The sequence below is a fragment of the Delphinapterus leucas genome, chromosome 2 (genome assembly GCF_059928025.1).
Source record: "Delphinapterus leucas isolate spDelLeu-1000000601 "Yukka" chromosome 2, BTC_Dleu_Yukka2, whole genome shotgun sequence".
Taxonomy (NCBI): Eukaryota; Metazoa; Chordata; class Mammalia; order Artiodactyla; family Monodontidae; genus Delphinapterus; species Delphinapterus leucas.
The window spans coordinates 120,762,443-120,785,914 of NC_143130.1; the positions used below are offsets into that span (position 1 = coordinate 120,762,443).

The 23,472-nt window shown below is 35.2% G+C and overlaps 1 protein-coding gene across 1 annotated transcript in view; it reads left to right on the top strand.

Annotated features, from left to right (window-relative positions):
* TTC6 (tetratricopeptide repeat domain 6) overlaps positions 1-23,472 on the top strand; it is a 196,240-nt gene that overhangs the window by 123,909 nt on the left and 48,859 nt on the right. Inside the window, 7 exon segments of the mRNA XM_030763459.2 lie at positions 1,464-1,556; positions 3,658-3,732; positions 9,168-9,538; positions 11,246-11,708; positions 12,015-12,144; positions 12,984-13,156; positions 14,854-14,990. Coding sequence (XP_030619319.2) covers positions 1,464-1,556; positions 3,658-3,732; positions 9,168-9,538; positions 11,246-11,708; positions 12,015-12,144; positions 12,984-13,156; positions 14,854-14,990 — 1,442 coding nt within the window.

Sequence of the window (23,472 nt, forward strand, 5' to 3'; positions counted from 1 at the left end):
TTTTGGGAAGTCTGAGGTCTTCTGCCAGCATTCAGTAGGTGTTCTGTAGTAGTTGTTCCACATGTAGATGTATTTCTTATGTGTTTGTGGGGAGGAAGATGATCTCCACGTCTTACTCCTTCGCCATCTTGAAGGTCTCCTTCCACATTCTCTTTTTAAAAAGCAATCATTGATTGTTAGTAGGTTCTGCTGTTCTGATATCTATAAAGTGCAGTGTTAAAATTTTTGTCCTTGTTACTGTTAAGAGCATTGTTTTAAGTATGTAATAGCTGCTATTCCATCATATTTGAATATTTTGTGCAAGCATATGGTAAAATAGTTCCAAAATCTCTTGTGTGTCACATAGTTTGTCTTTGAAGAATAATGATGAAAGTGACCAGGTATCTTTCTGCAATGTCTAGTAATTCTTTTATATTGTGCTATAACTACTTTCCATAAATACAACAGAGAGGATGAGCAAAAATTCAATGCTGTTGATTTCTAAATTACCCATAGCCTTCTGCATATCTGTTCCATTCTCAGTGATAACTACATGATACTCTTTTTAAAAATTTATTTATTCATTTATTTTTTTGGCTGCGCTGGGTCTTTGTTGTGGCATGCAGGCTCTGTGGCGCACGGGCTTCTCTAGTTGCAGCGCACGGGCTTAGTTGCGGTATGTGGGATCATAGTTCTCCCACCAGGGATCGAACCCAGGCCCCCTGCATTGGGAGCGCTGAGTCTTAACACCTGGACCACAAAGGAAGTCCCTAGATGATACTTTTAAAAGTTGATTTTCTATTGAATAAATATTTAGAATTTTTGAAATGTTAATGGAGACCTAAAAATTTCAGCAAACAAAGCAGTAGAAGGATTTTATTCATCATGTATCCACCAGGCTATGAAACTTAGGTCTTGTAGTTGTTTCTATATATCCAAATCTCTGATTACAAGATAGAGAAGTACCACATTTAATAATAATCATAATTATTGTAACAATTAACCCTTACAACAATAAATATTTATATAATTTAATTGACTGAGTTAAAAGTATAAAGCATTTAAGGAAATTTTCATTCCGATTAATATTTAGAATGCTTACTTGTATTTGTCAGTGAATAGTTGCATATTGACAGTAACTCCAAATGATATGTTTTGTTCATAATACTGATGTTGATATACTAAAGAGATTCAATGCCAACCTATGAGGTCACAGGATCATTGATTGCTCCTAAGACCAGGGATGTCAGAAATAATGTAGAAGTATCTATTTGGCTAAAGTCCAATGCCAAAACCAAACTGTGGGTTTTGGCCAAATACTTAGTCTGCAGCCAGACTTTGATGCATCTCTGGTGTTTTCTAGAATTCTACCTTTCCTGTATATTGCTCTTTTGGTAATGTTATACTATGAAGCAACAGTAATCATAGGCTTTTAAAAGTATTCCACTATATAGCTTAAAACTGTTGTCTTTTTTTTTAATCAGAGTGTGCAAGCAAGCAGAATTTTATTTGAGAAATTTACATCTGAAAGCAAGGAAAGTGTCATTACTTTAAATCAACATAGGAGAAGTTCTAGGGTAAGTATAATTTTTATTCTAAATTATGGGTTGGTGGCTTTATGTGACTACAGTTCAGATATTATTTCTAGCGATTTCAGAAATAATTTCTTGATGCTTCCTCATTCTGGGAAATGCCTCAGAATATTCACTAGTGTCTTTGCAGAGGACATGTTTCCTCTTTCAAATCTGTGGTCTTTATGACACTCAGAAGATGTTATTTACTAATCAATAGCAGGATATCTGCTGTGAGTTTTCCTAAAATTCCTAAAATGTCTGGGTTTGCACTCATTTATCACTGCTTGCCCAGGTCTTAAATGATCAAAGGAACATGTTTATGAATCTTTTGACCAAATGCAGGGAGGGAATTGTTTATGGCTATGAAACAGAGTAAAACTGAATTCTCTAAATGGTGATTGGACTCATGCCCATGACATTATTATCCCTACAGTGTATCTAAATAAACTAATTAATAAACACAATTGGAGAGAAAAGAGATAGCAATTGAGGGAAGAAGAAAGGTATGAAATTTATATTAGTGGTTTAATAAATATCTTGTACTTTATGAGGGACAAACAAGAAAGGGTTTTATTTTTCTTTCCTTAAGGCCTTCAGCCCTTACTCCCCTTGGTGATATCTTGGGATGCTGAGTGTCACATAGTAGAGAGCCTTATTGACCTAGGACAAGTCAAATCCCCATTCTGGTCAGTTACACTAGGTTTAATATGTGTCTGTGCCGCCTTCCGTATTCCCCATACAGTCAGGTAATACTTATTTTTGGAGTAATATTTCTATTTAATATAGATCACTTTTGCTGTTTTTAACATATATCATTATTGCTTATTAAATATTTGTCCTCATATATGTTTTATCTTATTTTTCATTAGTCTGAGTGATATGGGGGTCATATCATTCTTGTTTTATCCACAGCACCTAGAACAGTGACCATCACTTAAAAACATAATTGAACCAACAAATGACACTTTCTAGTTTGGAATGCATAGACTACTCTAGTAGCATTACTTACACCTATCTGTCAGATATTACTGTTTTTAACGGCTGTTTCTAATCCATCCTCCCTATTGTCCCCTGCAATGTTCTTAAAACACAGGTGTAATTACAACACTCAATCTCAACAAACTGAATAACTCCACCTATCAAAGTCAGAGTGCTTAACTAAGCCTCATAACCTGGCCTTGACTATATTTTCTATCTTACCTCTCATTATGCTTCTGCTTCCATGTAACCCCCAGGTACCCTGTACTCTGCCTGCACCAGAGTCCTTGGGGACTAAAATCCCAGCACCTTGACACTTCTCTGTGCTTGTTTAGGCTATTCCGTTGGCCTGGGATGTTCTCAACCCCTTCTCAGTTTATGAAAATGTCACTACCTTTTACAGGCCAGCCCTAATGCTACCTCTTCAAGCTGGTCAATCCAGGTTCCTTTCCATTCTTAATTGACCTCCACCTCTCCTGTGCTCTCTTTACACCTGATTCATGCTATCTTTACAGTCATTGTTACAGCTGCTTTGGATTATAGTTACTTCTTTATGTCTGTTTCCACCATCATACATGAAATATGTAATTTTTTTTGTACTTTCTACTCTATTTGGTATGTTAGTACTTCACAACTCTTTTAGTATAACAGTTCTCATAGCAAGTAATAATATTTGTGTGGCCTTATGGGGTAAAAGGTTGAGGTTGCTCATGATTTAAAAGAGACTGTTCAGTAGCCACTGAAAAGTAGGAGGAACAGTAGCCACTCCAGGTCCCACTAGTGCAGCCCCAGGGCTAAGAGGATTAATGGCCCAGCATATCTATGGCACATTTACACACACCTGTGCTACTTTCTGGAAACTTTAGTGTTTGTTATATATGTTGAATTAAAAAAATAAGGTAGCTTCCATTATTATATACTTTTCAAAATTAATTGATGGATTTTAAGCTCTGCTCCCATCTGAAGTCAGTGATTACAAAATCAGTAAGAGCCTGTATTTTAATTAGTGTTTCTGCATTTCATTAATTTACTTAAACAGGTATTATTAGCCGATTGTCATATGATATTTTAGTTTACCAAATAGTGCCTAGAGTCAGTGTATATTTGTCATTTGATTATTTCACAGATGTTTTTCCTAAGAAAATCAGCCTCATTTGAAAATATCCAAAAATGTTTCAGCATGCAATCTCCACAATTAAAGGTATGATAATTTTTCAGTTTTTGTTATTCAAAAGAAATGTTTACATTTCTAGTAATAATCACCACCTATGCTTTTTGTTGGCTTTCCTGAAATAATGTGATCACTTGATTCATCCAGAGTTGACTGAAATTTTGGATTCAACTGTGTATTTGGTAGCCCCTGTAAGATTGTTGTTCATAGTGCCAATTGAAGATTTTCAACATCTCTTGGAAGTGTCTCATATTCATACTTTGACTTTACTTGGTATATTATAAATCAAGTCACTTATAATATTGATCTACACTTGCATTGGGCTCACAGTGTTAATACATTTTCATGGACTCTATTCCAGTTTGGTCTTGAGCTACACAATATCCTGATAAGAGGGAAGATGAGATAGATACTATCCTTGTTTTATATATGAAAAAGCAAAGGTCAGAAAGTGGTAAGTGGCAGAGCTAGTACTTAAACCCACACCTTCTCTTACCAAACGCAATGGACTTTCCTCTGCAACAAGAATCCATAAGCGTTTTTGAGTGCTGATCTTACGTTTAGTGGCATTGGCAAATAGCTCCCAGCTTTTGTTTTTCTCTCTGAAATCTGACACTCAGCTTCCTTGATTCTCCATGTTACTTGCTTCTAACTTGCTTTTAACCTGCTTAACTTTAGCTTGCTTCCTATTGCATTTCTGGCATTCTTCTTTCTTACCAACTTTTTGATTTTTCTGTCTTGTATCCCTGTACACTGACACCATCCTTAAGATTTTTCTATTGACATATAACATATGTTATGTATTAATATATATATTATATATTAATATATAACATATATTAATATATATAACATATATAATATAACATATATATTAATATAACATTATATTAGTTTCAGATGTACCACATAATTATTTGGTACCTGTGTATATTGTGAAATGATCATCACAGTAAGTCTAGTTAACATCCATCATCCCACATATTTACACGCAACTTTCAAATATACAATACAGTATTTTAACTGTAATCACCATGCTGTACATTAAATCATTCCCAGGACTTATTTATTTTATAACTAAAAGTTTGTACCTTTTGACCACTACACCCAGTTTGCCCATCTCCTACTCCCTGCCTCTGGCAACCATGAATCTGTTCTCTGTATCTATGAGGGGTTTTTTTTTGTTGTTTGTTTGTTTTTAGATTCTACATATAAGTGAGGTCATACAGTATTTCTCTTTCTCTATCTGACTTATTTCGTTTAGCAGAATGTCTTCAAGGTCCATCCATGTCATTGCCAGTGGCAGGATTTCCTTCTTTTTTATGGCTGAATGACATTCTATTGTGTATGTATATCTATATCTGTATCTATATCTATATCACATTTTCTTTATTCATTCATCTGTTGATAGGTAGATTGTTTCCATATCTTGGCTATCATGAATGGTGTGGCTATGAAAATGGGAGTGTGGATATCTCTTCAAGATCCTGATTTCATTTCCTTTGGCTATATACCCAGAAGTGGGATTGCTGGATCATATAGTAGTTCTATTTTTAATTTTTTGAAGAGTCTCCATGCTGTTTCCATAGTGGCTGTACCAATTTACATTTCCCACAACAGTGTACAAGAGTTCCAACACTTGAACTCACACTTCCAACACAGCCTCACCAACACTTGATGTCTCTTGTCTTTTTTTCTTTCTTGTCTTTTTGATAATAGCTATTCTAACAGGTGTGAGGTGATATCTCACTGTGATTTTTATTTGCATTTCCCTGATAATTAGTGACATTGAGCACCTTTTCATGAACCAGTTGGCCATTTGCGTATCTTCTTGGGAAAAATCTCTACTGAGTTTCTTTGCCCATTTTTAAATTGGATTGTTTGTTTTTCTTGCTATCGAGTTGGAAGAGTTTCTTACATATTTTGGAATTAACTCCTTATGAGATAGATGGTTTGTAAATATTTTCTCCCATTTCGTAGGTTGCCTTTTCATTCTGCAGATTGTTTATTTTGCTGTGCAGAGGCTTTTAAGTTTGATGTAGTCCCACTTGTTTATTTTTGCTTTTGTTGCTTGTGCTTTTGGTGTCATATCCAAAAAATCATCACCAAGACCAACATCAAGGAACTTTTCCCTGTGGTTTCTTCTAGTTTTACAGTTTCAGGTCTTACATTTAAGTTTTTAATTCATTTTGAGTTAATTTTTGTGTGTAGTGTAAGATAGGAGTCCAATTTCATTCTTTAGCATGTGAATATTCAATTTTCCCAGGACAGTTTATTGAAGAACCTATACTTTCACCATTGAGTATTGTTGGCTCCCTTGTCAAATATTAGTTGACTATATATGCATGGGATAATTTCTGAGATTCTGATTCTGTTCCATTGGTCTCTGTGTCTGTTTTTTTTTTGTTTTTTGGGGTTTTTTTGGCGGTACACGGGCCTCTCACTGTTCTGGCCTCTCCCATTGTGGAGCACAGGCTCCAGAAGCGCAGGCTCAGCAGCCATGGCTCACGGGCCTAGCTGCTCCGCGGCATGTGAGATCTTCCCAGACCGGGACACGAACCCATGTCCCCTGCATCAGCAGGCAGACTCTCAACCACTGCGCCACCAGGGAAGCCCTGGGCAGAGGATCTTAATAGACATTTTTCCAAAGAAGATATACAGGTAGCCCAACAGGCACATGAAAAGATGTTCAACATCACTAATTATTAGGGAAATGCAAATCAAAACCAGTGAGCTATTACCTCACACCTGTTAGAATGGCTATTATCCAGAAGGCAAGAAATAACAAGTATTGGAGAGGATGTGGAGAAAAGGGAACCTTCTTACACTGTTAGTGAGATTGTAAATTGGTGCAGCCACTATGGAAAACAGTATGGAGGTTCCTCAAAAAATTAAGAATAGAATTATCATGTGATCTGGGTATTCCACTTCTGGGTGTTTATCCAAAGAATATGAAAACAATAATTGGAAAAGATATATGCACTCCTATGTTCATTGGAACATTATTTATAATTGCTGAAATATGGAAACAGCCTAAGTGTGCATCCATGGATAAATGAATAAAGAAGATGTGGCGCATATATATATATATATATATACACACACATACATACATAGTGGTATGTGTGTGTGTGTGTGTATCTTATACATATACATGCACACACACAATGGACTACTACTCATCCATAAAAAGAATGAAATCTTGTCACTTGTGACAACATAGATGGACTTTGAGGGTATTATTCTAAGTGAAATAAGTCAGAAGGAAAAAGACAAATGTCATATGATTTCACTAATGTGTGGAATTTAAAATGAAACAAAACCAAAATAAATAAATAAACAAATCAAAACCAAAAGAAACTCATAGATACAGAGAACAGATTGTTGTTACCAGAGGAGAAGGGGGCTTGTGGGGTGAGGAAAAGGGGTGAAGGGGGTCAGTTTAATGGTGATGGATGGTAGACTTTGGGGGTGGTCACTTTGTAGTATATACAGATGTTGAATGAGAGTGTTGTACACCTGAAACTTACATAATAAAAAGTATAATGATAAATACTGTTCTTACTTATATGTAGAATCTAAAAAGCATAACTTATAGGAACATAGAGTAGACTTGTGGTTGCAAGAGCTGGGGCAGGAGAAGAGGAATGGGGAGATGTTTGTCAATGGGTGTAAACCTTCATTTATAAGATAAATTCTGGGGCTCTAAGGTGCAGCATGGTGACTATAATTAGCAATACTATATTATATACTTGAAAGTTGTTAAAAGAGTAGATCTTAAATGTTATCACCACACAAAAACAATGGTAATTATATGAGGGGATTGGGGTGTTAACTAACCTTATCGTGGTAATCATTTCACAGTATATATGTTTATCATATCATTACACAGCATACCTTAAGTTTATATATGTTATATGTCAGTAATATCTCAGTGAAGCTGGAAAACAAACAAAAAACCCAAACCTACCTGGTAGTTCTGCTTTATAGTTATAGATTCTGTCAGTAATTCCTTCTTAAGTGTTCTACAGAGCTGCATAATTCATAGCTAGTCAGCAAGTGGGGAATATGAAAATCTTACATTCTACTTTTTTTCAGGCTGTTCTACTTTTTCTTGGTACGTACATATGCGTTTATTTTTCTTGATATATACATATACATACATATATTCTATAGTCTGTATTTCTCTATTCTCTATTCTAATTACATATTGAGTTGAATACAATTTCTTGAGATGGGGGAAGTATATATAGTAAGTCACAGAGAGGGTCAATATCCCTATTGCACTTTAGTACATCTTAAAGTATATTACCAGCTTGTATGGAATTGTTATATTTGGAATTTGGGCCTATATTCACTATAAAGAAAAATATTTCTGTAACGAATTATTATTTACTAGGAAAGTTAAATGTAGTTAATTTAGTGACAATAGCTCAAAAGGCAAGAAATGCTGTATGAAAGGATTGGAACTGCTCTCTCTTTTATTAGTAATGAGTGTTGTTAGAGTTTCAAGTTACTAATGCATAATTCTTGTAAATTATTTATTAATGTATTATATTAATATTATTATTAAAAATGAAGTTGGTTCTCTAATGATTAGATAAAATGAATATTAGGCTGAAATTCTGTTATTTAAGCCTGTAAGTATTGAATTGAAAATAATTGAATACTATGTATAGAAATTCAATATTGTTAAGGTGCTTTTGAAAATAGATTTACAAATTGATTTTATTTATTTATTTATTTTTGGCTGCATTGGGTCTTCATTGCTGTGTGCAGGCTTTCTCTAGTTGCAGTGAGTGGGGGCTACTCTTCGTTGTGGTGCACGGGCTTCTTATTGTGGTGGCTTCTCTTGTTGTGGAGCACGGGCTCTAGGCACACTGGCTTCAGTAGTTGTGACACATGGGCTCAGTAGTTGTGGCTCGCGGGCTCTAGAGCACAGGCTCAGTAGTTGTGGCGCACGGGCTTAGTTGCTCCGCAGCATGTGGGATCTTCCCGGACCAGGGCTCTAAGCCATGTCCCCTGCATTGGCAGGCAGATTCTTAACCATTGTGCCACCAGGGAAGTCCCACAAATTGATTTTATAAGGTAAGGCATTTAAATAATTTTTGCCCATTCTACCACTTGTTTTTGCATTAAACTAAAAGTAGAGCACGCATTTTATTTGGATATGTAAAGAGCATTCATTTTTAATTAAGAATATATAAACTCACAATTAATTCATATCTACTTTATAGTGTTACTTTTATGTAGCTAATGCAATGTCATGTGACCAAATTATTGCACTTTGCTTTAACTAACCCACTGTTAACTTATAAGCTCGCTTTTGAAAAACATCAAGAATAGATGATTTTAAATTTTTCAATAGTGACCAAATTACATTAATAGCAATTGTAACTGAATTAATTTTAAATGTACAGCAACTAAATTGATTTTTTCTGTTTCTTTGTCTCCTTATAAATAAGAGAGTAAAATCTGCAGTTGAGTTGAAGAAGGAGACCATAACTCCATTAGAGATTAAGGATGACATGCAAAGCAATATGAAAGAGGTGATGTTTCGGAAAACAAAGGAGTTGGAGCACTGGATGGCTGAGCAAAATGAAACTGAGGAACCCGTCTCTGTGAAAGAAAATATAGATACTATCTTAGACAACACGCAGGGCAGATACAGTTCGAGAGGCCTGTCTCTCTCTCTCATTGAAGCATCTAGACAAGCTGGCATCACTTACATTGTTTATCCCAAGAAAAAGAAGATGAAACTGAAGAAAGGATTAAGACTCAGTAAACTTACACTTGTGTATGATGAGTTATCCAAGCCTCCAAAAATTCTTAAAAGGTCCGTTTAATCAACAATTGTTATAGTTTAAGAAATGTATTATGGTTTGCGCCTTAATTTTATAATTCAGTCATTGAAGGATCCTTTTGTGTGTGTATTTCCTGGGCCCATCTCTGGTACCAATTAATTTATCAGTCAGGGTCCCAGGAGTAAACAGCAGTCTCAATTTAGAATAATTCTAGGAAGGTATAACAAGGGCAATTTACAAAGATGTCAGGGCATAGGGAAACCACAAATGATAGAGTGGTATCCTGGGACTAGAAATAATAGAGCCAATCTCTACCCCTAAGCATGAGAGGACAAAAAGAGGGAGTGATTACTAGAACCTGGAAGAAAGAAATTGTAAGGAAAGGATTTCCTTGAAATAAGTAGTGAACTTTGGTCAAAGATCATGGCCAGTGTGAGGCAACCCTTCAGGAGGGGACCAGAGGAATAAATACTTTGACTTCACTCTTTCCCTTTTCAGGGCTCCTAATTGGACATATTTGATTAGAAGATAGCAAGGGATCCTGTGTCTGTAGTCTGTACGGACTAGTACTCCAGGGCAAAGAGCAAGGTAGAGAAGGATAGAGATAAATGTGCAGGTAGAAACAAAACCTATTTGGCACAGATGGTCTTTCTAAGGTGGCATTTGACCAGAAATAGTAATTGAGAAGGAGTCAGCCACTCAGAAGGACTGGAAAATGCAATACCCTTGAGGCTTGCTCTGTGCCTGGAACAGTGGGAGGCGAGAAAGCAGTGTTATTAGAGACATTTGCTGGGGTCTTATCGTGTACAGTCTTGTAGACTATGGTGAAAAATTTGATTTGTATTCTAGGTACTAGAGAAAACTCTTGGAGGGAGTGACATGATCTGATTTACATTTGTTTAAAAAAAAACATGCTAGCTGCCATGTGGAGAATGGATGAGACCAAGAGGAGAAGCAGGGAACTAAGAAGTTATTGTGCTCTAGACAGAAGAGATGATGGTGGCTTGCACTAGAGTGTAGAGAAGAGTGGGGAGTGTCACAGAGTAAGGAAAGGAAAGGGTACTGATTTTTCTCACTCTTATTCTCCTACTTTTAGCACGGGTCTTTCTCATAGTACACACTCGGTAAATATTAATGAAATGATGGGGTGTGATTTTTTTTTTTCTTCCCTAGTACAGCACCGGCATGCATAAATGCTACTGAATGAAAACTGTGTGGGAAATGGAGAGTTTGAGGAGGATAATCCTAGAAGAAGCATACCGTTTGAAAGCTTATTACATGTCATCTAATTTGATAGCCTACTAAGTTTGGGATGAAGTCTGGGATGTTTTTTGTTAGCCTGTTGTGGAGGCAAATCTTTCCTTCTTCCTCAAGTTCATGTCCTTGCGAACCATTTAGATGTCATTTCTTTTCTCACATCAAGTTTTAACTCCTCAATTCTCCATTGTATTTCCTCCGGTTGGTGGTAGGGGTGTAAATTAAGCCTGAAGGGAGCACTGACCCTTTATTTCAGTTCTCTACAAAGGCTGCATCTTTAATAACAGTCTTCTGCTTTTATAAACTCACAGAGATTCTTCATATGATCTCAATGAATGAACAGGAGGACTTGGTTTGCATAAAAGTACCATGTAATTTTATTTTGATAACAGAGAAATAGTAATTTTGTCTGTGGCTGAGTTGATTTATTCATTATAAAAATTATATTTCTGTAATTTAAAAACCACTCTTTTGAATACTAGATCAGAGTCTCACGGAATCCTTCCTGGACAGAAGAAATTTTTGCTCAAAGTTCCATTATATGAACGTCTATTACGGTGTCCCAGTCTACCTTTGTGTTTAAATTTTGACAAATTTGCCCAAAGTAAAGGAAGAATTCCAGAAAATAGTGGTCCTCAAACGTGGGCTCTTGACATGTTCTCTAAGCCTAAACAAAAGAAGACAACCCCAAGAGAGAAAGTTGTTAAAATATCTGTTCATGAAGACTCGTCTGAAAGAGTGAAAAAAACACCAAAAATAGAATTGAGTGATTCTTTGGAGTCTCGTCTTCCTCCAGCGGTCATTAGACATTATGAATCCGAAGTGGAGATCTTGACTGAAGAAATAAATAGTAAGAAGAAATATCCTGCATTTTTATATTGTAGGCGTGGAGCTCTTTATAGGAAACTGGGAAAGCTCCAGAGTGCCATGAATGATCTACAGGAAGTAAGTTTTTATTTAATCAAAATAATAATATTAACAATTTATCCTTGCTTATAACTATATATTAACTTTTACTAGAATTTTGAACAATGAATATTTGTATTATACACGTGGGATTGTGAAAGTATGATTATTGACATTTTCAAATAATTAACATTAAAAACACTTGATTTTGTCTGTCAGATTGGGAGGCATCATTTTATACTATACACATACAAAGCCATTGGGATCAATAATGTTTGAAAATTTACTTGATGGGATATCTTCCCTTAAATCAATTTAAATTGAATTTATACATTTATTTTCTAGGCTATACTCTTGGAGCCATTGTTTCTCAATGCCTATTGGCACCGACATTTCATTTATCTTTTCCAAGGCAGAATTAATGAAGCTTTGGATGACTTGAATTATATAAATAAATATAATAAAAATAATGCAGGTGGGTTGTCTGTGCAGTTATATTACTTAGATCTTTACCTAAGCTTTGGTCATTTAGTGGTATAAAGATACATAATTCAAGACATATACATCTCCACAAATGGTTGTGACTTCCCAAGTTAAATTTACTCTCAATAGCATATATTTAGGACTGTTTGTGATCCTATTGTTTTAAAAATACTTATCATGGTTTGAAATGTTAATGTCCTTGGTATACATGACAATAAATTGGTTCCTTACTGCTCATCCCGTAAGAAGAATATGAACTTACAATTTTTAGTTATAGAAATGATTTACAAATTTAGTCTGAATTAGAGTTGTAGCGTTCTTAAGACTTCACATTTACGTTTGTGTTTACGTACCATTCTCTAACCAACTTGAATGACTAGACATGGAACTTTTGGGGAATGAGAAAATGTCATATTCATCTTTGTATCTCCAGCACCCACAACATACCCCTAGACTATAACATGAGCTTAATAAGTGTTTTTTTTAAATCTATGCTGATCTCTGCTAAAAGTCCATAAGATTTTGTACCATCAAAATATAACTTTTTACTATGAATGTTAAAGGATTATGAAACATTTCAGATATACAAAAAAGAAAAGTTAATTTTTGTTATTTCATATTGAAATTGAAAACACTTTTAACCATAAACATTTATCCAGGCTTTGAGAACAAATTTTGCATTGTTGAAATAAAAAACAAATCTTAAGTTAAATGGCAAAGAAAGTATAATAGAGATACATTATTCTAAGACTGCATTTTTGGAGGGTGAAGGATTCGTCTTTAAAAATTTAGGACTGTAACACTAAATTTTACCTTCTTAATTTTCTTTAGAGGCATATATTTCAAGGGCAGAAATTTTCAGAGGAAAAAAAGACAGTACTTTGGCAATTCTAAATTATACTCAAGCAATTAAGTGCAAGCCCATGGATGCTGATATATATTTCAGGAGGGGTGAGATGTACGAAATAGAAAACAAAGTACTGGCCATTGATGACTTTACTAAAGTAAGCTGTATCACATATAATTCTGCCATTTATATATTTTAGAGCATGATATTCTCATCCTAATATTACAGCAAATTGTTGAAATTCTTTCATATGTTATATAATCAAAATTAGTTTATTTTAGATTAGGCCCTAGAACATTTGTTACTGGGATTGATATTAACAGTATGTCAATGATTTTTTTGAATGGATGGATTTACATCTGATTCAGGTGTGGGAGCATTGAGGCAAGAGGCAACTTTGAGGGGGACTTGACTTTTCCAGCTCTCTTCTCTTGGACTATGAAGCAGAGAATAAAGAAACCTTTGAAGATTGCTTCTTTCTTTCAAACAATGGAGAAAATCATTTTCTGCTTCTTAACTCTTGAGACGTAGCTGATTCTCTTCTGCAGCAAACCTATCTGCTTTAAAAGAAAGCTGTGCTCACTGGCTCATTCATTCATTCATTCATTTACTCACAAATATTTATTGGCTAAGGCACTGTGTAGTGTTATGTAGTGGATAAATCTTGGTGAATAAAACAGACATGTTTCATGCTTACATGGAGCCTATAATATAAAGGACAGATATTAAAGAAATAAATATATACACTAATATATAATTACAAATTGTGATGAATGCTATGATGGAAATAAAGATTATGGGAGGCAATTTATGTTTGGTTGGGGGATATCAGAGAATTCCCTTGAGGAAGTGAATTTTAGCTGAACTGTATTTTGAGGCTGGAGTCAGGCAGATTCCACTGATTGCGGCAGAATTGTAACCATGAACTCCTGACTTTAAATTAGTAGTTCTTAGTACAATTGAGAACTTAGATGTTATTGAAATAATTTAGCTTTTCATGTTCCCAACTGCCCTGTTTCTTAATCTATGATGGTTAGCCACATACTTGACTTTCTTTTGCTTCAAGAGAATATTATAAGTTTTGGTAACTTCTTGTCTAGAAGTGACCACAAATCTCTTTTGAAGATATTAAAATTATTAAAATATCTTTTCTGATCATTTCCTTTATCTAGCACCAATAGTTTAAAGATTGACTAATGCAGCAACTTGAGGTCAAACAAACTTCAGAATCTTTAGAGTTTTTTTTCCCTGTTTTAAAAATACTTCATAATCTTTGTACTTCATTTTTCCCCCACTATCAATAGGCAAGGAACTTTACAACTGAGTTTACAATGATTTAGTCTCGTTACTCTATTGCCTTGTATGTCAATGTGAAATGAATGAACCATGCCAATACCAATTCATTTCTTTTCACCATTTTAGGGACTAAATTAATCCTTATTTAATTTCATTGAATCAGCCTTGATGTGATCTAATATATATTGTCTTGGAATAAAATGCTATGATAGATTCAATATAACCCTACTCTAGCTGAACAATTACTTACGAGGTTTTATTAATAAAAATTTTAGTGGGCAGAAACCTTGGCTTCTTGTATGTGCTGGGTTTTGTTTTTGTTTTTTTTAATAAAACCTCCACTTTCTAGAATTTGATGACAAATGGACTTCCTAAAGGCATGGTCTTCAAATGCAAATCTGAAAGTTCTGGCATTTTAAAGTAGTTTGTTTTTATGTAATCTGAAGTTAAAAACATGGTTTTAGTCCATTTAATTTGCTATAGGATTATATACTTTTCTTGTTTTTTTTTTTCATTATGTGATATGTTTTTGTGCCTCCCCTCCACACCCCCGTGTAGTGTATCTTTTATGATCCCAGAAGAACAGATGCATTATTTAAACGTGGGATGTTCTACTATGAAAATGAAGACTGGATTGCAGCTGAAGAGGATTTTACAGCCTTGTTAAATATAGACCCCCAAAATTCTCAAGCAAGGTGAGAATTATTTTAGATATGGTTTTTGAATGTTTTTTTTTTGAAATACATTCTCAGGAAAGAAAATTTCTTGAAATACATCAGACAGCCCTTTAAAAGTAGTGAATCGATTTTTAGTGCTACTAGTGAAGGAAAATCTTTACCTATACCCTAAGAGTAGTGGGTAGTTTAACTTAAATGGCATGAAATGATAATTTAGAATTGTTTCATTTGCATTTCCTGAATACTAGTTACATTATCAGTTTTTGAAGTATTGACCTATATTTTGTTTCTTTGGATTTCTTTTCATATACTTTGTATTCATTCAGTACAGAGAACTGTTCATATAGATTTCTGTGCTGTCTTATTGTAACTGGGATATTAAACTTTGCTCTTCCAACCTTATTGTGCATAATACAGTTTCCATTTTGTTGCTTTTCTTTTCATCTAAGTTTTGTTTTGAAGAGGCTTAAAATGTGTATGTAGCCATACCTATTCATCTCTTCACTCACAGTTTTTGTTTAACATTAACATTTTTATAGAAAAATACAGCAAGCATCCAAAAAAAGTATACAAAGTACAAACATACAGCTTAATGACTTATCACAATGTAAATGCTCGTGTAACCATTATCAGGTCAAGAAACAACATTACTAGCACCCCCTTGTGCCTTTGCCTTCCTGAGAAGGTAACCACTGTCCTGACTTGTATTTCTTTATAGTTTCAACACATAAGTATGTGTCCCTAAACATTCTTGGTTTAGTTTTGCCTGTTTTTTTTGAACTTTATATAAAGAGAATCATAAGGTAGTTTTCTTTCAATTCTAACTTATTTCATTGAATATTATATACTATTGCATGTGGCTGTAGTTTTCTCCTTTTAATTTTTGTATAGTATTCAGTTACATGAATATATTGCAGTTTACTTATCCATCCTACTGTTGATGGACAGTTGAGTGTTTCTAATTTTTGATGATCACAAATACTGTTTCCTTCAACTTTCTTGTACATGACACACATATACTCATTTATGTTGGATGCACAAGTAGGAGTAGAACATATGGTACATAGGGTATGCAGTTGTTCAGCTGTAGGGCCAAACTAATTTTACAAACTGTTTGTACTACCAGCAGTATATGCAGGCTCCACACCAGTACTGGGTACTATTATAACTTTCAAGTTGTAGCCATCCTAGTGGGTGTGTAGTATTATCTCATTTAGTTTGAATTTTCATTTTCTTCATTACCAACATGATTATTCATTTTCAAAATTTTCTTAACCATTTGGATTTTCTTTTTTGTCATTGATGACTTTTGGGTTGTTCGTCTTTTTTCTTATTGATTTGTATGAACTATTACATATTCTTTTTTTTTTATTATTATTACATATTCTTGATATGGGCCCTTTGTTGGTTATATTTACAGCACATTTTTTTCCTCCTCCAGATTGTCACTGCACTCCTTAAATAATTGTCTTTTGGTAAACAAAGTTTTAAAATGAAACATAGTCTGATTTAGTAACGTTTTTCTTTAAGGTTAGTGCTTTTTGTGTACTATAAGTAAGTTTTTCCTACTTTTGTGTCATGTAGATATTCTCCTGTCTGATCTTCTAGAAGGTTTATTGTTTCGCTTTTAAAGTTAGATTTACAGTACACCTAGAATCAATTTTTGTATATGATGTGAAGTAGGGAAACAAATTTCACTTTTTCGACATGCATGTTCAATTTTCCAAGCAACATTTAATAAAAACAGTGTTAGCTTTGTAGGAAATGAAGATCCATGTATGGGTGGATCTATTTCTCAGTCTCTTTTTCTATTTTGCAGGTTTTAAAAAAATCTATCTTTGCACCAATACTATGCTGCCTTAAATACTATAGTTTCATAATAAGTCTTGAAATCCAGTAGAACAGTTCTTTTGATCTGTCAGAATTGTCAGAGCATTCCTTGGCTTTTTTGCATTTCCAAACACATTGAGTTGGGTTAAACTATATGAAAATTGACTTCTTTATAGATCAAAATAGTAAAATTTCAAAATTTCATACGGTTTGACCTAACAGAATCAGCAGGTCAACTTCTGTGGCAATTCCTTTGTACTTTGATTGGGGTTGCAATGAATTTATAGAGCAGTAGGGGGAAATTGACATCCTAACAATTTTGAGTCTTTTCATGTATGCATACGGTACATTCTGTTTCTTTAGGTCTTCATTCCTTTTGGTCAGTAATGTTTCATAGTTTGTGTAAAGAAGTCTTTTTCATATCTTTTTCTTTTTTTAAATTAATTAATTATTTTTAAAAACATCTTTATTCGAGTATAATTGCTTTACAATGGTGTGTTAGTTTCTGCTTTATAACAAAGTGAATCAGCTATACATATACATATATCCCCATATCCCCTCCCTCTTGCATCTCCCTCCCTCTTACCCTCCCTATCCCACCCCTCTAGGTGGTCACAAAGCACTGAGCTGATCTCCCTGTGCTATGTGGCTGCTTCCCACTAGCTATCTGTTTTACGTTTGGTAGTGTATATATGTCCATGCCACTCTCTCACTTTGTCCCAGCTTCCCCTTCCCTTTCCCTGTGTCCTCAAGTCCATTCCCTAGTAGGTCTGCGTCTTTATTACCATCCTGCCCCTAGGTTCTTCATAACCTTTTTTTTTTTTTTAGATTCCATATATATGTGTTAGCGTACGGTGTTTGTTTTTCTCTTTCTGACTTACTTCACTCTGTATGACAGACTCTAGGTCCATCCACCTCACTACAAATAACTCAATTTCGTTTCTTTTTATGGCTAAGTAATATTCCATTGTATATGTGCCACATCTTCTTTATCCATTCATCTGTTGATGGACACTTAGGTTGCTTCCATGTCCTGGCTATTGTAAATAGAGCTGCAATGAGCATTTTGGTACATGACTCTTTTTGCATTATGGTTTTCTCAGGGTATATGCCCAATAGTGGGATTGCTGGGTCGTATTATAGTTCTATTTTTAGTTTTTTAAGGAACCTCCTTACTATTCAACATCGTGGCTGTATCAATTTACATTCCCACCAACAGCGCAAGAGGGTTCCCTTTTCTCCACACTCTCTCCAGCATTTATTGTTTGTAGATTTTTTGATGATGGCCATTCTGACTGGTGTGACGTGATACTTCATTGTAGTTTTGAGTTGCATTTCTCTACTGATTAGTGATGTTGAGCATCCTTTCATGTGTTTGTTGGCAATCTATATATCTTCTTAGGAGAAATGTCTATTTAGGTCTGCTGCCCATGTTTGGATTGGGTTGTTTGTTTTTTGATATTGAGCTGCATGAGCTGCTTGTATATTTTGGAGATTAATCCTTTGTCAGTTGCTTTGTTTGCAAATATTTTCTCCCATTCTGAGGGTTGTCTTTTCATCTTGTTTATGATTTCCTTTGCTGTGCCAAAGCTTTTAAGTTTAATTAAGTCCCATTTGTTTGTTTTTGTTTTAATTTCCATTGCTCTAGGAGGTGGGTCAAAAAGGATCTTGCTGTGATTTAGGTCATAGAGTGTTCTGCCTATGTTTTCCTCTAAGAGTTTTATAGTGTTTGGCCTTACATTTAGGTCTTTAATCCATTTTGAGTTTACTTTTGTGTATGGTGTTAGGGAGTGTTCTAATTTCATGCTTTAACATGTAGCTGTCCAGCTTTCCCAGCACCACTTACTGAAGAGGCTGTCTTTTCTCCATTGTATATTTTTCCCTCCTTTATCAAAGATAAGTTCACCATAGATGCCTGGGTTTATCTCTGGGCTTTCTATCCTGTTCCATTAATCAATATTTCTCTTTTTGTGCCAGTACCATACTGTCTTGATTATTGTAGATTTGGAGTGTACTCGGAAGTCCAGGAGCCTGATTCCTCCAGCTCCGTTTTTCTTTCTCAAGATTGCTTTGGCTATTCAGGGTCTTTTGTGTTTCCATACAAACTGTGAATTTTTTTGTTCTAGTTCTGTGAAAAATTTCATTGGTAGTCTGATAGGGATTGCATTGAATCTGTAGATTGCCTTGGGTACTATAGTCATTTTCACAATGTTGATTCTTCCAATCCAAGAATATGGTATATCTCTCCATCTGTTTTTATCATCTTTAATTTCTTTCATCAGTGTCTTATAATTTTCTGCATACAGGTCTTTTGTCTCCTTAGGTGGGTTTATATCTAGGTATTTTATTCTTTTTGTTGCAGTGGTAAATGGGAGTGTTTCCATAATTTCTTTTTCAGATTTTTCATCTTTAGTGTATAGGACTGCAAGAGATTTCTGTGCATTAATTTTGTATCCTGCTACTTTACCAAATTCATTGATTAGTTCTAGTAGCTTTCTGGTAGCATCTTTAGGATTTTCTATGTATAGTATCATGTCATCTGCAAACAGTGACAGTTTTACTTCTTCTTTTCTGATTTGGATTCCTTTTATTTCTTTTTTGTCTCTGATTGCTGTGGCTAAAACTTCCAAAACTATGTTGAATAATAGTGGTGAGAGTGGACAACCTTGTCTTGTTCCTGATCTTAGTGGAAATGGTTTCAGTTTTTCACCATTGAGAACAATGTTGGCTTGGGTTTGTCATATATGGCCTTTATTATGTTGAGGAAAGTTCCCTCTATGCCTACTTTCTGGAGAGTTTTTATCATAAATGGGTGTTGAATTTTGTCAAAAGTTTTTTCTGCATCTATTGAGATGATCATATGGTTTTCATCCTGCAGTTCATTAATATAGTGCATCACATTGATTGATATATTGAAGAATCCTTTCATTCCTGGGATAAACCCACTTGAACCTGATGTATGATCCTTTTACTGTGCTGTTGGATTCTGTCTGCTAGTATTTTGTTGAGGATTTTTTCATCTATGTTCATCAGTGATATTGGCCTGTAGTTTTCTTTCTTTGTGACATCTTTGTCTGGTTTTGGTATCAGGGTGTTGGTGGCCTCTTAGAATGAGTTTGGGAGTGTTTCTCCCTCTGCTATATTATGGAAGGTTTGAGAAGGATAGGTGTTAGCTCTTCTCTAAATGTTTGATAGAATTTGCCTGTGAAGCCATCTGGTCCTGGGCTTTTGTTTGTTGGAAGATATTTAATCACAACTTCAATTTCAGTGCTGTGATGGGTCTGTTTATATTTTCTATTTCTTCCTGGTTCAGTCTTGGAAGGTTGTGCTTTTCTAAGAATTTGTCCATTTCTTCCACATTGTCCATTTTATTGGCATATAGTCGCTTATAGTAATCTCTCATGATCCTTTGTATTTCTGCAGTGTGATGTTCTCCTTTTGCATTTATCATTCTGTTGATCTGAGTCTTCTCCCTTTGTTTCTTTTTTTAAAAAAAATATATTTATTTATTTATTTTTGGCTGCATTTGTTTTCATTGCTGCACGTGGGCTTCTCACTGTGGTGGCTTTTCTTGTGGCAGAGCACGGGCTCTAGGCGTGCAGGCTTCAGTAGTTGTGGCACATAGGCTTAGCTGCTCTGTGGCATGTGGGAACCTCCCGGACCAAGGATCGAACCCGTGTCCCCTGCATTGGCAGGTGGATTCTTAACCAATGCGCCACCAGGGAAGCCCCTCCCTTTGTTTCTTGATGAGTCCGGCTAATGGCTTATCAATTTTGTTTACCTTCTCAAAGTACCAGCTTTTAGGTTTATTGATCTTTGCTATCATTTCCTTCATTTCTTTTTCATTTATTTCTGATCTGAACTTTATGATTTCTTTCCTTCAGCTAACTATGGGTTTTTTTTGTTGTTGTTGTTCTTCTTTCTCTAATTGCTTTAGGTGTAAGAATAGTTGTTTATTTGAGATTTTTCTTGTTTCTTGAGGTAGGATTGTATTGCTATAAACTTCCCTCTTAGAACTGCTTTTACTGTATCCCATAGGTTTTGGGCCATCGTGTTTTCATTGCCATTTGTTTCTAGGTATTTTTTGATTTCCCCTTTGATTTCTTCAGTGATCTCTTGGTTATTTAGTAGTGTATTGTTTAGCCTCCATGTATTTGTATTTTTTACAGATTTTTTTTTCCTGAAATTGATATCTAGCCTCATAGCGTTGTGGTCAGAAAAGATACTTGATACGTTTTTAGTTTTATTAAATTTACCAAGGCTTGATTTGTGACTCAAGATATGATCTATCCTGGAGCATGTTCCATGAGAACTTGAGGAGAAAGTGTATTCTGTTCTTTTTGGGTGGAATGTCCTATAAATATCAATTAAGTCCATCTTGTTTAATGTGTCATTTAAAGCTTGTGTTTCCTTATTCATTTTCATTTTGGTTGATCTGTCCATTGGTGAATGTGTGGTGTTAAAGTCCCCAACTATGATTGTGTTACTGTCGATTTTCCCTTTTATGGCTGTTAGCATTTGCCTTATATATTGAGGTGCTCCTATGTTGGGTGCATAAAGATTTACAATTTTTATATCTTCTTCTTCGATTGATCCCTTGATCATTATGTAGTGTCCTTCTTTGTCTCTTGTAATAGTCTTTATTTCAAAGTCTATTTTGTCTGCTATGAGAATTGCTTCTCCAGCTTTCTTTTGATTTCCAGTTGCATGGAATATGTTTTTCCATCCCCTCACTTTCGGTCTGTATGTGTCCCTACGTCTGAAGTTGGTCTCTTGTAGACAGCATACATAAAGGTCTTGTTTTTGTATCCATTCAGCCAGTCTATGTCTTTTAGTTGGAGCATTTAATCCATTTACATTTAAGGTAATTATCGATATGTATGTCCCTATTACCATTTTCTTAATTGTTTTGGGTTTGTTATTGTAGGTCTTTTCCTTCTCTTGTGCTTCCTGCCTAGAGAAGTTCCTTTAGCATTTGTTGTAAAGCTGGTTTGGTGGTGCTGAATTCTCTTAGCTTTTGCTTGTCTGTAAAGGTTTTAATTGCTCCATCAAATCTGAATGAGATCCTTGCTGGGTAGAGTAATCTTGGTTGTAGGTTTTTCCCCTTCACCACCTTAAATATGTCCCACCACTCCCTTCTGGCTTGCAGAGTGTCTGCTGAAAGATCAGCTGTTAATCTTATGGAGATTCCCTTGTATGGTATGTGTTGCTTTTCCCTTGCTGATTTTAATATTTTTTCTTTGTATTTAATTTTTGATAGTTTGATTAATACGTGTCTTGGCATGTTTCTCCTTGGATTTATCCTGTATGGGACTCTCTGCCCTTTCTGGACTTGATTGGCTATTTCCTTTCCCATATTAGGGAAGTGTTCAAGTATAATTTCTTCAAATATTTCCTCAGTCTCTTTCTTTTCCTCTTCTTCTTCTGGGACCCCTATAATTTGAATGTTGGTGCGTTTAATGTTGTCCCAGAAGTCTGTGAGACTGTCCTCAATTATTTTCATTCTTTTTTCTTTATTTTGCTCTGTGGTAGTTATTTCCACTATTTTATCTTCCAGGTCAGTTATGCGTTCTTCTCCCTCAGTTATTCTGCTACTGGTTCCTTCTAGAGAATTTTTAATTTCATTTATTGTGTTGTTCATCATTGTTTCTTTGCTCTTTAGTTCTTCTAGGTCCTTGTTAAACGTTTCTTTTATTTTCTCCATTCTATTTCCAGGATTTTGGATAATCTTTACTATCACTACTCTGAATTGTTTTTCAGGTAGACTGCCTATTTCCTCTTCATTTGTTTGGTTTGTTGGGTTTTTACCTTGCTCCTTCATCTGCTGTGTATTTCTCTGTCTTCTCATTTTGCTTGACTTACTGTGTTTGGGGTCTCCTTTTCACAGGCTGCATGTTCGTAATTCCCGTTGTTTTTGGTGTCTGCCCCCAGTGGGTAAGGTTGGTTCAGTGGGTTGTGTGGGTTTCCTCGTGGAGGGGACTGGTGCCTGTGTTCTGGTGGATGAGGCTGGATCTAGTCTTCCTGGTGTGCAGGACTGCCTCCTGTGGTCTCTTTTGGGGTGTCTGTGCCCCAGTATGATTTTACGCAGCCTCTCTGCAAATGGGTGGTTTGTCTTCCTGTCTTGCTAGTTGTTTGCTGTGGGTTCTCCAGCACTGTATCTTGCTGGTTGTTGAGTGGAGCTGCGTCTTAGTGTTGTGATGGAGATTTCTGGGAGAGCTCTTGCGGATCAATATTACATGGAGCCAGGAGGTCTCTGGTGGTCCAACGTTCTGAACTCAGCTCTCCCACCTCAGAAGCTCAGGCCTGACACCCGGCCAGAGCACCAAGACCCTGTCAGCCACACAGCTCAGACGAAAAGGGAGAAGAAAATAAATAAATAAATAAATAAATAAAATAAAAAAATTTAAAAATATTAGAATAAAAAATTTTAAAGGTAATAAAAAAGAAGAGAGCAACCAAACCAATAAACAAATCCAACAATGATAAAAAGATCTAAAATTTAAACTAATGTAAACTTATAAATCAGAAACTAGTCAGTCACATATAGCAAACCTCAAGTCCACAGTTGCTCCCAAAGTCCACTACCTCAATGTTGGGAGGATTTGTTGTCTATTCAGTTATTTCACAGGTGCAGGGTACATCAAGTTGATTGTGGAGATTTAATCCGCTG